Below are 14,103 nucleotides of genomic sequence, written 5' to 3'. Positions count from 1 at the left end.
AAATGAGGAGGTGTTTCTGTGCCCCTTTTGTCATCATCAGACCACTTCCTGGTGAAGCTTGAGCTGACACCAGTTCCCCCCTGCAGGGGTGGAGGACCAATTAGGGTGGACCACTTAGGGATTCCTGAATGCTATAGGTATTTTCTGATGGGTGAAACAGGCAAACCTGCCAAGGCCCTCATTTCACTGGGGAATGGTGAGATGTGGAGGGCCATAGATATGGTTCCTTCTGAGCATCCTCTCAAATGCTGTGTTAGAGCACATAATCATGCCTACTTTGCAGTAGTGAAAGCAGCAAGGAGGGCCTACTTCACTGTCTCCATTGCACCACTGAATAACTACATAGCAGAGTTCTTCAGAGTGGTCTGTTGGCTCTGGACTCCTGTACTAGTGAATGGAGCTCAGGAGCCCCCAGGGACTTTTGCTTTCTAGACACTTTAGAGAATGAAGTCACTCACCTCCATAATGTGCTTGATTCCATGATTTATGCAGCTCCAAGTGAGATTTCCAGTCATCCACTAAGCCTTTTTGTGAGATCAGTTTCAGTTTTTGCAGCCTGCCGACATAAACAAGATGCTTGGAAGTATGCTCCAATTCGTGGGGGCAGACTACTGCCAGCATATATCTCCTTGTCTTTGGAATCTGCATTGGCTGCCAAGCTGCTTCCAGTCCAGGCAGCCAATACAGATTTCGGTACTAATGTATAAGGCCCTAAGCATCTCTGGACCAAGTTATTTGAGAGACTGCCTTACCCTCCATATGCCCAGCAAGTTATTTCTTTGCAATTGGGGCTGTTCTTGAAACCCTAAAAATATCAGAAGTTCTAGCCATGACAATATGTTGCAGGGTTTTCAGTGTGACTGTTTGTGTAACAGGATCATTGTTGAGATACAGCAGGTGCCCTCTGTTTGTAATTTCCAGAAACAATTGAAGACATTCTTGTTTCAACAAGCTTTTCCAGCTGGGCGTGAGTAGGGATGGGAACTAGGTTTCTTGCCTATCTTTAGTTGATTTGTATATTGTTTTTATAAGTGAGATGGGCGCGCAACCCTAGAGTCAGACACGACTGGCCCGTAAGGGCAGGGGTACCTTTATATTGTTTTTAAGCCTATTCTTAGTGATTTTTAGTGTATGGTATGAATCACTTTGAGATGTATATGAAATCAATGTAAAGTTAAATTTCTTGGACTTGTATGCTGCACATTGCTAATGAATTTTTAATTATTTTATTTCTAGTTGCAAGTCTCCATGTGAACTCTGCTTTTGAGTGGCATATAAGTATAGTTAATAATTCTGGTAGACCATGGTCACAAGGAGCAAAAATGAAAGTTGAGAGCCAGTGTAGTATTATAATTAAACCTGGGAGACCTGAGTTCAGTTACCTACTCATTGGGTCACTTAGGACCACTTCCTTACCTGTCACCTTAATCTACCTTATAGGGTTGCTGATATATATATATATATATATATATATCTCTATCTGAAGTCCGTCACTTTTTCCACTGATATTTGGAGTACATGGACTTCATCAATCGCTTACAACAGAGCCCTGCTTAGCTTGTTTGGATTACTATTATAAATACATTATCCAAATAATTGTTTGTTTTTATAGCCCTGTTCTTGAATAATTGATTCACTGACCTGATCTCCGTTTCAGACACATCATTATATTTAACTGATTTTACACACACAACTCTAGCTGCGATCATTGCAAGAAATCTTCTGTGAGAATATGAATAAATGGAATAAATGCTAGCAGGGTTTTTTCCCTAACATTTATATAGTAGTGTTTATAGCTCTCTGTTCACCTACTGGTAAGGCAGTTTACAGAGCTAATACAAATTATACCACATCCTGATAGATAGAAGGTACATAACAAAACACAATTTAGCATGCTGCGAGGAAATTGTTTCTCATTTTTCATAATATGTTCTTACCACTCAAGTTCTTGCTATCTCTTTTTTATCATGGTGGTACAATGGGCTAGTGTTTTGAGTCTGTTGGCTTCTTACCAGACCTACAAAAGCCATCAAGTCAGTAGGATTCCGAGAGTTAATTCTCTGATGTGTGAAACATGGCCATAGATTGAGGTTGATTACTGCCCAGACACCATATTGTTCCATGTTTACTTCCCCTCCCCCTCCCATATGATGAACATGTCCCCACATAAACAATTGTGGGATCCACTTCTGTGGGTGGGGCAGACTAGGGCCAAGAGGAAGGAGATGGTATGTACTTTCTCTCACCACTGTTTTGTAGCTGCTGCTTGCCTGGAAGCGGATGTATGAGAAAGCAAAGGCAGATTTCCAGTAGCATCCCTCTGCTTGAATGATGCAGCTGGCATAAAATTCCAGCAGGTCTCCTTATGAGCAGGGTTGATGAGCCTGGTGGGCTGTTGATGGCTGCACTAGTCATTTCCTACCAAAGCCCCCATCACCTGCGGGCAGATACAAAAACTGAAGGAGCCTGGGGACAAGCAGAGCTCCGTGGCAGCCTAAAACTTCAACATTTGCTGATGCTAAAATTTTGTTTCTATTAGTGAAATTGATGATATGCTGAAACCCTCAAGAGGAGGACTACATCCTTAAATCAATACTTTGCTGTTGTTCCTTTGCGTTAGCAACTTTTTCCAGGTCATTCTATGATTCTATGAATTAGTATATGTTCATTTTTTTATGTGCTATTAAATTCAGATGCCCTGTGTTTGCAGAGTAAGAATTTTGGATCACGGTTCTTTTCCTAATGGGTTTGTTTTGCTTTTGAAGGGGAGGGAATGACTGTTTAAGTTTGAAAAACTCTTAATTCCGTTTTGCTTCTTCAAGGATTTGCAGCACCTGCAGCAGCTCCAACAACAGAATCTCAACCTGCAACAGTTTGTGTTGGTGCATCCAACAACCAACTTGCAACCAGCACAGTTCATCATCTCACAGACGCCGCAGGGGCAGCAGGGTGAGCAAGACGTTTCCTAAAGGACTTAAGTTCTTTATAAAGATATTTTGTTGCAGGCAAACAAGCAACCAGAGGTATTTAATACTCAGGCACGTAAATTTTAGGGAAGATGTTTGTTATTATAGAGTAGGGACCATCTGGGTGAATTTATCCATCGCATGAGCAGAAGTCCAATAAGTATGCAGGCATGGCTTCTCTGGAATCCTTATCCTTTCCCTTCTTTAATATAGTACTCTTTTCCCCCTTTTTTGACAAGTTTTGAAATAGTGAGTATACAGGACACCTCTTTTCCCTATATGCCTTTATTTGGGTTAAAACCTTAAGCTACAAAAATTCATTAAAAAAAATTCTGTCCCACTTTTTCTTCAATTGCTAGAGTGCTTCGAGTGTCATGATTGTAATGAACATAAGAAGAGTTCTTCTGGATCAAGCCAAAGACTCATCTAATCTAGCATCCTGTTCTTACAGTGGCCAACAAGATCCCTATGGGAAGCCCCTACGCAGGACCTGAGTGCAACAGCACTCTCCCTTCCTGCGATTCCCAGCAACTGATATTCAGAGGCATACTGCCTCCAACCGTAGAGTTAGAACATAGCCATCGTGGCTAGACACCATTGATAGCCTGATCCTCCATGAATTTGTCTAATCCTCTTTTAAAGCCATCCAAGTTGGTGGCCATCACTACGTTTGTGGGAGCGAATACCATAGTTTAAACTATGCGCTATGCGAAGAAGTACTTTCTTTTGTCCTGAATCTTCCAACATTCAGCTTCATTGACTTCCCCTGAGTTCTAGTACTATATAATAGGGAGAGTTTTCTGCCTGCCACTTTTTCCATGACACACCTAATCTTATGCACCGCTCTCACGTCCCCACTCCCACCACTCATCTTTCCCCCCTAAACTTAAAATCCCTTTATGTTTCCTCAGGGGAGTTACTCCAACCCCATGATCACTTTAGTTCCCTCTTTTCTGAATTTTTTGTCCCAGCTGTGCAGTATCCTTTTTGAGGGGAGGTGACCAGAAACTGTACACAGTATTCCAAGTGTAGTCTCCCCATATATTTGTTATAACAGCATTGTGATATTGGCAGTTAAATTTTCAGTCCCTTTCGTGATGATCCCTAACATGAAATTCGCCTCTTTCACAGCTGCCGCACACTGGGTCGGGTCAACATCTTCATCGAGTTACCCTCTACAACCTCAAGGTCTCATTCCTGGTCAGTCACTGCCATTTCAGACCCCATTAGCCTATATGTTAAATGAGGGGTAAAAATTTGCCCCAATGTGCATCATTTTACACTTGCTTACAATAAATTGCATTTGCCGTTTTACTGCTCTTTCACCCAGTTTGTAGAGATCCTTTTGGAGCTCAGCAATTTGGTATCATCAGCAAACTTGGCTACCTCACTGTTCACCCCTAACTCCAGGTCATTAAAAAGTAAAAAGCAAAGGCCTCAATCCTTGTTGGCCTTCACTTTCTTCATCCTTGCATTGGGAGAACTGTCCATTTATTCCTACTCTGCTTTCTGTTTCTTAACTAATTCCTGATCCATAAGAGGACTTCTCTTACTCCATGATTGCTAAGTTTATTCAGGAGTCTTGGGTAGTAAGACAGCATGTCAACTGGAGGTAGTAAGACAGCATGTCAACTGGATACTTACCTGCAGCTTTTTGAAATTATTAAGTCAACTTTTAAGGTAGTAAGACAGCATGTCAACTGGATCACCTCTTCCTATATGCTTGTTGATACTCAAAGAGAGAACTGTAATAACACAGGACTTGCCCTTGCAGAAACTCTTCTGGTTCTGCTTCAGCAAGGCATAACAATTCTTTCCACCAGTTTTTGTGGAACAGATGTTAAGATAATTGACCTGCAGTTTCCCAGGAACCCCAACCCCACCCCAGATCCTTTTTTAAAAATCCACTGCCGAGTCCTCAGGTATGGAGGTTAATTAACAGTTTTCATGTTTTTGTTATAAGTTCAGCAATTTCACATTTCAAAACTCTTGGGTGCCATCTGGACCAGATGATTTTTCAGTTTCTAATTTGTGAAAAAGACCTAGAACTTGTCACCACCATTTGCCTCACTTCTTCTTCTTTTAAAAAAAACCTCCATGCAAGTTTATTCAGGCACAGGTGTCTTCCCTACATCTTGCACAGTGAAGACAAATAATTGATTCAGCTCCTCTGCAATCTCCTTTTACTTGTTTAGCACATATTTGGCTCTTTTGTCATCCAAAGGCCTGACTACCTCCCTATGCAGTCACCTGCTTTGAATGTAATTAAATAATTTTTGTCAATCCTTGTTTTTATCATTTATTGGTTTCATTGGTTTATTATTTATTGGTCTGTCTGCCTTTCTTTTGGACTAGACTTCCATTTTCTGAGGGAATCCTTCCTGCCCCTGATAGCTTCCTTGACTCTGCTCTTTACCACACCAGCATCTTAATGACCCTGGTGGTACCTTTCCAGATCTGTGGAATATATTCTAGCTAGGCTTCTATTATTGTGGCTTTGAACAACCCTGGGGATTCTGGAGAGACTTGTCCCTCTTGACTTTCAGCTTCCATTTTACCAATCACCTTATTTTGGCAAAGTTTCCTCCTTTGAAATAAAATGTGACTGTGTTGGATTTTTCTTGGCAATTTAAATATATGTTGAATTTGATAGCACTGCGGCAATTGTTTCCAATCTGCTTAACACATCTTCCACCTGGTCCTGAGTTTTGCTTAAGTTCTAAGTCTAGGGTTGCCACCCCTCTAGTTGGTACAATGACCACCTGTTAGGAAACAGTCATTTAGGATATCTAGAAATTTTATTTCTTTTTTATTACTAGAAAATGCATGTAGTCCATTATATGCGTGGGTTACTGAAATTTCCCATTACTGTGGCATTTTCTCATTTGGATGCCTCATTGATTTAATCCTTTATTTTAATATTACCCTGGGCATTTTGGTCCGGGGGATCCTCAGTGCTAAATTACTTTTGGGAGCTGTATAATGCCCCCCCCCCCATTTCTGTGAAGGAACCTGCCCCTTTTGGGGTTTCTAGCTTGTTGGACTTGTGTTCTCTCTGTTAAACAGAGCAGCCTCAGTTCTAGACCATGTATAGAGTCTGTGTCCAGAGATCATCATGTCCCACTGGCACTCTCCATTCCACCAAGTTTCCATTATACCCACTGTATCTATTCTGTCATCTAACTTAGCTTGTCTTCTAGCATTATCATATAAATACTTATACATAGTGTCTTCAGCACATGTGTTACCCTACAGTGCTTCAAACCTTTGAATTGCTATCATGTGCCCCTTCACTCTCAATGCCTATTTCTATCCCTCTCTCCTCTGAATACGGGTAACTTATGGACCTTTAACTTGTACAATTTCAACTTTGCCCAGTTGAAGGCTGGTCAGTTGAAATCACACAAATTAAAAGCACAGAAGGCAGGAGCTTAAAAGTCTTTTTACACAGTGTTTTCCCAGTGCAGAAAGAGCTTCTGAGCTGTAAGACTTGCTTACTGGTTTTTGGTAGATCTTGCAAGAGCTTCCCAGAGCCCAGTAAGCAGTTCAGTTCCATTGGTTTTTTGGGAAATGATATACTTGAAATAGATTTCCTTCAGCAGACTTCTGCATAAAATACTAAGGAGCTATATGGTCTGTGCCCATAAGACACCATACTGCAGTAAATCAGTTTGTAATTTTATGTAATTTGCATTTATGTAATTTTTAAAATTCAGGTCTCCTCTCTTTCAGGTCTCCTGCAAGCGCAGAATCTCTTAACGCAACTACCTCAGCAAAGCCAAGCCAACCTCCTGCAGTCTCAGCCAAGCATCACTTTCACTTCTCAGGTCAGTTTTCGATAAATTTTCTTATTCCTACTTGGTGGGGGTAGGATGAGAGAATTCAGGCCATGGTGCATAGCAAAAGTTGTCCATTTTATTATTCTAGAGAGACAATGAACTGGTGGCTACCTCTCACTTAAGAGATTGTTGACATATTCTAAAAACCTTTGCACTTGCGCTGGAAAATGTTGAGCACAGTGTGTATGTGTCATGCTATATTTTACGTATCAAGAAATTACTGGAAAATGTATTAACGCATCTGGAAAGCAGTGTCAGAATAACGCATCTAGCTACTGTCAGAATAGGAATTGTGCTTAGATGCAACTTCTGAACCAGTCCTAAGTCCACCTGATAACACTTTGTCACTTGCTAAAAAGCTTTATAGCAGAAAAGCCATAAACTCTTTCTGGAGCTGTTTTGGACTTTTGGGACTTTACTCTTCCCACTCACCCCTTTGCTTTGTTCAGTCATTCTCTTTTTTGCATAGTGAGAATAATTGGGAGAAAGTGTACTTCATTCTTAAGCAGAAAAATTAAAGGATCAGGAGACACCTTTGTTTTTATTGTCCTTTTAAAAGAATTGCTCTGTTGAATAAAATTTCCTTTGAGAATACTCTAGATTGCAATACCTATTTTAGAGTTGAATGTAATTAAAATACAATGCGTATGCTAGAAAATAGTAGAGACTAGCATTTACCAAGAAAAGCCATACTTTTTTTCCTAACCATGCTTTTATTTCTATATGTTTTCTGACTTCACTCTTTGCTTTCTTATATTTCTTAGCAGCCAGCAACCCCAACACGCACAATAGCAGCGACCCCTATTCAGCCACTTCCACAGAGCCAGTCAACACCAAAGCGAATTGATACCCCCAGCTTGGAAGAGCCCAGTGATCTTGAGGAGCTTGAGCAATTTGCCAAGACTTTCAAACAAAGACGGATCAAACTTGGATTCACTCAGGTAAAATGGAAGATTTAAGATCCCTTCACAATGGGTAAAATACCAGTGTTCAGATCTGGAAGGACAGGGTCTATATCACTTTTCCTAATTTATCCTGACTTCTTATGTGGGTTTTTATTAGTGTCTGTGGAGGATTTGTGAATTTCCAAGTGAAATGCATTTTAATTAATGCCAAACAAACATAAGCCACCTTATACCGAGCCATACCATTGGTCCTTAAGTTCAGTATTGTCTGCATTGGCTGCTAGCAGTTCTCCAAGATTACAGAAACGAGAACTCCCCTGTTCTACCTGGAGGTAGAAGGGATTTTGCATGCAAATCATGTGTTGTACCATTGAACTACAGAGCTGCCACTTCAGATGGTTTCTGTACAGAAACCACTTTAGTTATCCAAATGGATTAGCTTTGCAAGGAGATCAAGGTGAGTTTGCTGCTACAAATTCTCCTGGACCTTTTGGAAGCTTTTGGTGCCATCATCCACAGCATCCTTTTGGACTGCCTGGCTGGGATGAGAGTGAATGGCACAGTTGTTTTATTACTACCTGGTGGGTCAGGTTCAGAAAGTGGTTCTGCAAGACTATGGCTCCACACCATAGCATGTATCCTGTGGGGTTCCATAGGCTTCTAATTTGTCCCTCTGGCTACCACTGCATCACAGGTAGACAAACTGTTCCTCGTGCCTCTTAAAGCTGCCCCATTCCTCCATCCCATCAAAGTTCTTTCCTCTACTTCCCCCTTTTTTTCCTTGCTCACCTCCCCATGCCCACCCTTGGAGCAGAAATCTGAGAAGAAATTGGTGGGCTGCTGCCTTGTGTGCATTGTACAGAAAAGAATACCTCTATACTTATTTGAGAACACCTCCATCAAATCTAGTGAGGTTTGATTCTAAATAGGGCTGAAGATCAGAGTTTCAGATGTGGTGAGTCCATGGCCTTCACTTTGTACGCAGAAGTAAATATCAGTGGTATAAAATTCTTTTTACAAGCTTAAGCTGGTGCACATGCTGTGATCCTCCTGGGCAAAGAATAGCCTGACCACTTTTCTCTATGAGAAAAGTTATAACCAAAATGACCCATTGCAACACACTTTATGGGAGATGATATCTCATCAGTTCTAAAAGAGCTCTGTTGGTTCCTTATACATTTCTAAGCTTAGTGCTGAGCGTTGTAGCTATAAAGGGCTTTACAGGCTTTCTTAAGGACTGCCTACTCCTGTACAAACCTGTCCATTTCTGAGCTTACCTGGAGATGTCTTTCTTAAGGTTCCCCCACCTTTTGAGAAAAGCATGGTAGTAATTGAAGATTGGACTTTCCTTGTATTGATATAATATTTTGGGCTTATGAGATTTTTAAAGTGGTCTTGTGGGTCCATACATACAGAAAAGCAATGCTAGGAAAGGATCATCATAATTTTCCCAATAAAATCTGTTTGAGCAGACTTTAATGAGAATCAACTTATTTATGTTAAGCATATATGGATGATCCATGCTTCTGTAGCTTTTTCAGATGTATGCACTTCAAACTCCACTGTATCCTATGTGACAACCTAATCAATCTTTCCTTAACTGAGATGGGCAAAAATTCAATTGTGGATGGAAATTCATCTAGCCCGCCCCCAAGTCAAAGGGGCACCTTGTACTTCTCTGTTTTGCAGCAAAACATTGTACCACTAGGATGACAAACAGCATAGTATTTACTTAACAATTATATTGCACAAGCTATATACATAATTAGTTTTTAATGATAGTGATTGCTTAATTATGTGAGAGGATAGTAATTAGAAAACTGAAGTAATAAATGTTTAATTTATCAAAGTATGTGTGTGAGAGAGAATTATTTGCTGGTGGTACAGTAAGTTATTTTCAGATGCTTATAGATTTATTGTTCTGTCTCTCAGAAATAATTACTCGGTTCAGGTTTATATAGAAGACTAATAAACTAATTGCCTATTGCAGTTCAATTCTCAAGTTAAAAAAAAATCAAAAGAAGACTTTACAATTTAAAATAAATATCTAAAGTAGGAGATTAAGTAGTATGGTCATTAGACTCCTCATTGTATCCAAAATGGTGGTGGATGTCCTACATAAACAAAAATAATTCAGTTTGTTATCCCAGTTGTTTCCCAGCTGTTGTCAATTTGATCTGTCATGAGTTGTACATGAATTAAATGAGTTTATGTACTTGACCCTGATACTTTTTATGTGACTATATGCAGAGGCACTCATTCATTGAGCTGAGATCCCTTAACGTTGGAAGAAAGTGCTTAACGTCACTTAACTGTTGGACTTGAAGGCCGTGAAAACTGATTTAGCCCTCTGTGTTGAGGCAGAATCCCTTAAACAGTTAAACCTCAGATCCCGAACACCTCCATTTCAGAACGTTTACGTTCTCAGACGTTTTTCAGAAGCCGAACGTCCGACATGGCTTCCACTGGGTGCAGGAAGTTCCTGCAACCAATTGGAAGCCGTGCCTAGGTTGTCAAACATTTCGGAAGCCAAATGGGCTTCCAGAATGGATTACGTTCGACAACTGAGGTTTGACTGTACATAACACTTCACCAGGCCTCCTCACCAAACAGGGTGCGGGTCAGATACTTTGACCAAGCGCTAACTTTAAAATTTAGAAACAGTTCATTGCTAATCAAGTAATTGGCCTTTGAAGATGCAGAATTTGGTGACCTGTAGATAACATCTTTATTCCTTCTTGAGTAACACTTTTGCAAGATGGTCTATCTTATACCAATTTTAAAGCATGTGTTGGACATAAATTCATCAAAAGGACAGTTTAATTCAGTGGGAAGCTAGCATACGTCTATCAACAAGACGGAAGAAATCTGATTGTGTCTCCGTTGTATCTGTCAATAGCTTTGTAATGAGATTTATTTTATTACATCTGTCCTATAGAAGTATATGTCGTTGAGCAACTTGTTTTATTCCCATCTTCTTTTCTTTCAACCGTGCAGGGTGATGTTGGGCTCGCTATGGGTAAACTCTATGGAAATGACTTCAGTCAAACTACTATCTCTCGCTTTGAAGCCTTGAACCTCAGCTTTAAGAACATGTGCAAGTTAAAACCACTTCTGGAAAAGTGGCTCAATGATGCAGGTGAGAATTTCCTTTAGAAATTCCTGAAACACCGCAGAACAATTATGAATTTCGTAAAGATTTTTATTCCAATGCTCTTTGTGGTGGGGTTCAATTTTGTTATACTTACAACAGATATTTTCATTCTGTTCAGTCTGTTATGCAAGTGGAATAGATTGAAGAAGCATAAATAGTTACTTACTTGAGCGGTCTTTCTGAAGCGTTTGTACGGCACTGGCTCTGATGTGAAAATAATTGCACATATGCAGTGTTTTTCAACCACTAATCATAAGCTTACTCTGGCACTTTTTATTCTTAAGACCAAAAAAATGCTCAAAAATACATGAGCAAAACTATTGGCTGGTGCATATAAAAAGTTAGCGGCTAACCCTAAATGTGGCCATGTGCAATTAGGTTTGATCAAACCTTTTCTCCTTCAGATCTTGAGAACTGACTTTCCATCTAAGCTGTATAGTATGGCTTTTTAAATAGCAAGTACTGTTAGTTTCAGTATTTCTGCTACATAGGACCCATAGGCTTAGATACTAGATGTCCCTTCCACAAATTGAAGGGCTCAGTCTGTTTGCAGAATGGCTTTCGATCCAATGGTAGTGATGCGATTCATCCTGTAGCCTGCCACACACCACCTCCCGCTCTGTTCTGGAGGGTGCCTCAACTTGCTTGAGCAGATTTGGAGGAGGGGAGGAACAGGGGGCTGCTGGGAGGAGGGATAATTGGTGAAACTTGATGGGAAGGTCCCATGAATGGATTTCTGCTCAAGGGAACTTGAGATCCAAGCCATAGAATTTTTGGATATTTGTTTGTTTGTATGCTACCTTTCAGGACTATACAGTGGTTCACATTATAAAGGAAATTAAATTACAATATGAAATACACTATGTACAATAACTGCATGAAATACACAACGTACAAAACCAATAACCCGACACCGCATACAGCAAATGAATAAGGTCAGCAGAGGCAGCCTACAAACCCCTTAACTAAAGGCCTGGGATACATTTTAAACTGGTGCTAGAAACTAATTAAGGTGGGTGTCAGTCGGGTCTGTAAGGGAAGGGCATGCCACAATCATGGTACCCTTATTGAGAACACCCTTAGTTATGGGAGTGTAGTCTGGCATCAGGAGGCCCATTGCTGGTCATTCCTAGGTTGAGGTTGAGGGGCCATTACATGAGTTAATGTGTAGTTGTTTAACTGTGAGTGGTACCTTTTAAAAATATATTATTAGCATGCTTTAGTGACCTTGACTTGTGTTGACTGTTTTCAGAAAACCTCTCATCAGATTCAGCTCTCTCCAGCCCAAGTGCCCTGAATTCCCCAGGGCTGGGGATTGAGGGCTTGAACCGCAGGAGGAAGAAACGCACCAGCATAGAGACCAACATACGTGTGGCCTTAGAGAAGAGTTTCCTGGAGGTTAGTCGATCTGTTGCACTGTGTGCTACTCTAACGGCTGCTGAGTAGTTTCAGCATAGCATGAAATGATAAAATGGCATAAGAACAATTAAATAACATTATAAAATACTATATTACCTGACACACTATGACTATATGAATCACTTCACCTTCTGTCCTTCCCATGTAAGAAGTAGAAGAGGAACTGGTGCATCTTCCCTGCTATGAGAGAGATATTTCAGATGTATCTGCAACAATTATAGGTAGCTGCTGGCTTTCATTGTTGCAGCTTCCCTGTAAAATGGGAATTCACCCTGTGTCCAAACTATAACTGAGCTCTTCTCTTCAAATTACTACTCTTTCAGAACCAAAAGCCTACCTCGGAAGAGATCACCATGATAGCTGACCAGCTGAACATGGAGAAAGAGGTGATCCGCGTTTGGTTCTGTAACCGGCGCCAGAAGGAGAAAAGGATTAACCCACCGAGTAGTGGTGGAACCAGCAGCTCGCCCATCAAAGCAATTTTCCCTTGCCCAACTTCATTGGTAAGAATTAACTTGAGTTATACCAGACTGGAAGAAATTAAAATCACTCCTATCCTCTTGGTAATGAGGTTAACATAATGCAGATTTCAAAATCTTAAGTTTTTATCTTTAGTGGTCACTGCTGTGTTCAGTACACCACTTATTGCTTCTACTTTGGTCCATATTGAAGAAGACATCCTCCAGAGGGCTTTGAGTACATGAATTGTTGCTGGATTGAGCTGGGTGATTCACATGGGTGTTTGCGTTATACATAGCTTAATGATTTTCTCATTACAAGTAGCACTGTAGCATAGTTCTAAGCTTCAATGAATAAAATTCCAAAGCTATATGATAGTATGTGTTTGCTAGCTTCTGTATCTGTAGGTAAGTAGTAAACATTTAAATCTGATTTCTTTTCCTTTCTAAGAAAGCTTAGCTGTTTTGTTCTGACCTCTAGGTGGCAACCACACCAAGCCTTGTGACAAGCAGTGCAGCTACAACCCTGACTGTCAACCCTGTGCTCCCTCTAACCAGCGCGGCAGTAACTAGTTTGGCAGTCACAGGTAAGAGAATATTCAGACTTCCTCAGCGCAGAAGTACTTGCTGTTACAAAGACTGAAGTTTAGTGACCTATTATGTCAGAGAATCCCTAGAATCATTTGTATCCAGGGTTGTTTGTTAAGCAACAAGTTTTAATACACTCAGATCCAAGATAAACAGTGCCTTTTGGGTTCTGTTCACAATACTGCACTAACACACAGTGCCCATTGAGTTAATCAGTCCTCTTTTCCTTACACTTTGGCGCATTGCCCTTTCATTCCATTGGAATGGTGTCTTTTGTTCTCTGTCTGTCTTGTAGTTTTAGATCTCTTCCAGGAGTATTAACTATTTTAGTCTGATTGAAACCATCCTTTCAGGCACCACAGAAACCATCCCCAACAACTCAGCGACTGTGATTTCTACCGCACCCCCGGCTTCCTCAGCAGTGACATCACCCTCCCTGAGTCCCTCTCCTTCTGCCTCCGCTTCCACTTCTGAGGCATCGAGTGCCAGTGAGACCAGCACAACACAGACAACCTCCACCCCCATGTCCTCAGCAATTGGGACCAGCCAGGTGATGGTAACTGCTTCTGGGTTGCAAACAGCAGCAGCGGCACTCCAAGGAGCTGCACAGTTGCCTGCAAATGCAAGTCTTGCTGCCATGGCAGCAGCAGCAGGACTAAATCCAGGCTTGATGGCATCCTCACAGTTTGCAGCTGGGTAGGTATCTGCCATTCATAAAATTTGCTTGCCATTTTAACTATCTAGCCTTCAGGCATCAGATGTCAATACACTGCA

At 40.8% G+C, this 14,103-nt stretch overlaps 1 protein-coding gene across 8 annotated transcripts in view; it reads left to right on the top strand.

Annotated features, from left to right (window-relative positions):
• The window catches only part of POU2F1 (POU class 2 homeobox 1), a 100,594-nt gene that overhangs the window by 71,070 nt on the left and 15,421 nt on the right, over nt 1-14,103 (top strand). For 4 of the 8 annotated variants that reach the window (XM_082221468.1, XM_082221470.1, XM_082221471.1 and 1 more), the window contains exons 7-15: nt 2,823-2,949; nt 4,098-4,166; nt 6,699-6,793; nt 7,570-7,746; nt 10,708-10,849; nt 12,117-12,262; nt 12,607-12,786; nt 13,223-13,328; nt 13,683-14,025. In XM_082221468.1, coding sequence (XP_082077594.1) covers nt 2,823-2,949; nt 4,098-4,166; nt 6,699-6,793; nt 7,570-7,746; nt 10,708-10,849; nt 12,117-12,262; nt 12,607-12,786; nt 13,223-13,328; nt 13,683-14,025 — 1,385 coding nt within the window. The remainder of the gene's footprint in view (nt 1-2,822; nt 2,950-4,097; nt 4,167-6,698; nt 6,794-7,569; nt 7,747-10,707; nt 10,850-12,116; nt 12,263-12,606; nt 12,787-13,222; nt 13,329-13,682; nt 14,026-14,103) is intronic. The other 4 variants (XM_082221474.1, XM_082221475.1, XM_082221469.1 and 1 more) reach the window with 3 other exon arrangements.

Source organism: Podarcis vaucheri (assembly GCF_965113315.1).
Source record: "Podarcis vaucheri genome assembly, chromosome: 4".
Taxonomy (NCBI): Eukaryota; Metazoa; Chordata; class Lepidosauria; order Squamata; family Lacertidae; genus Podarcis; species Podarcis vaucheri.
This window is presented reverse-complemented; position numbering and strand designations above follow the sequence as displayed.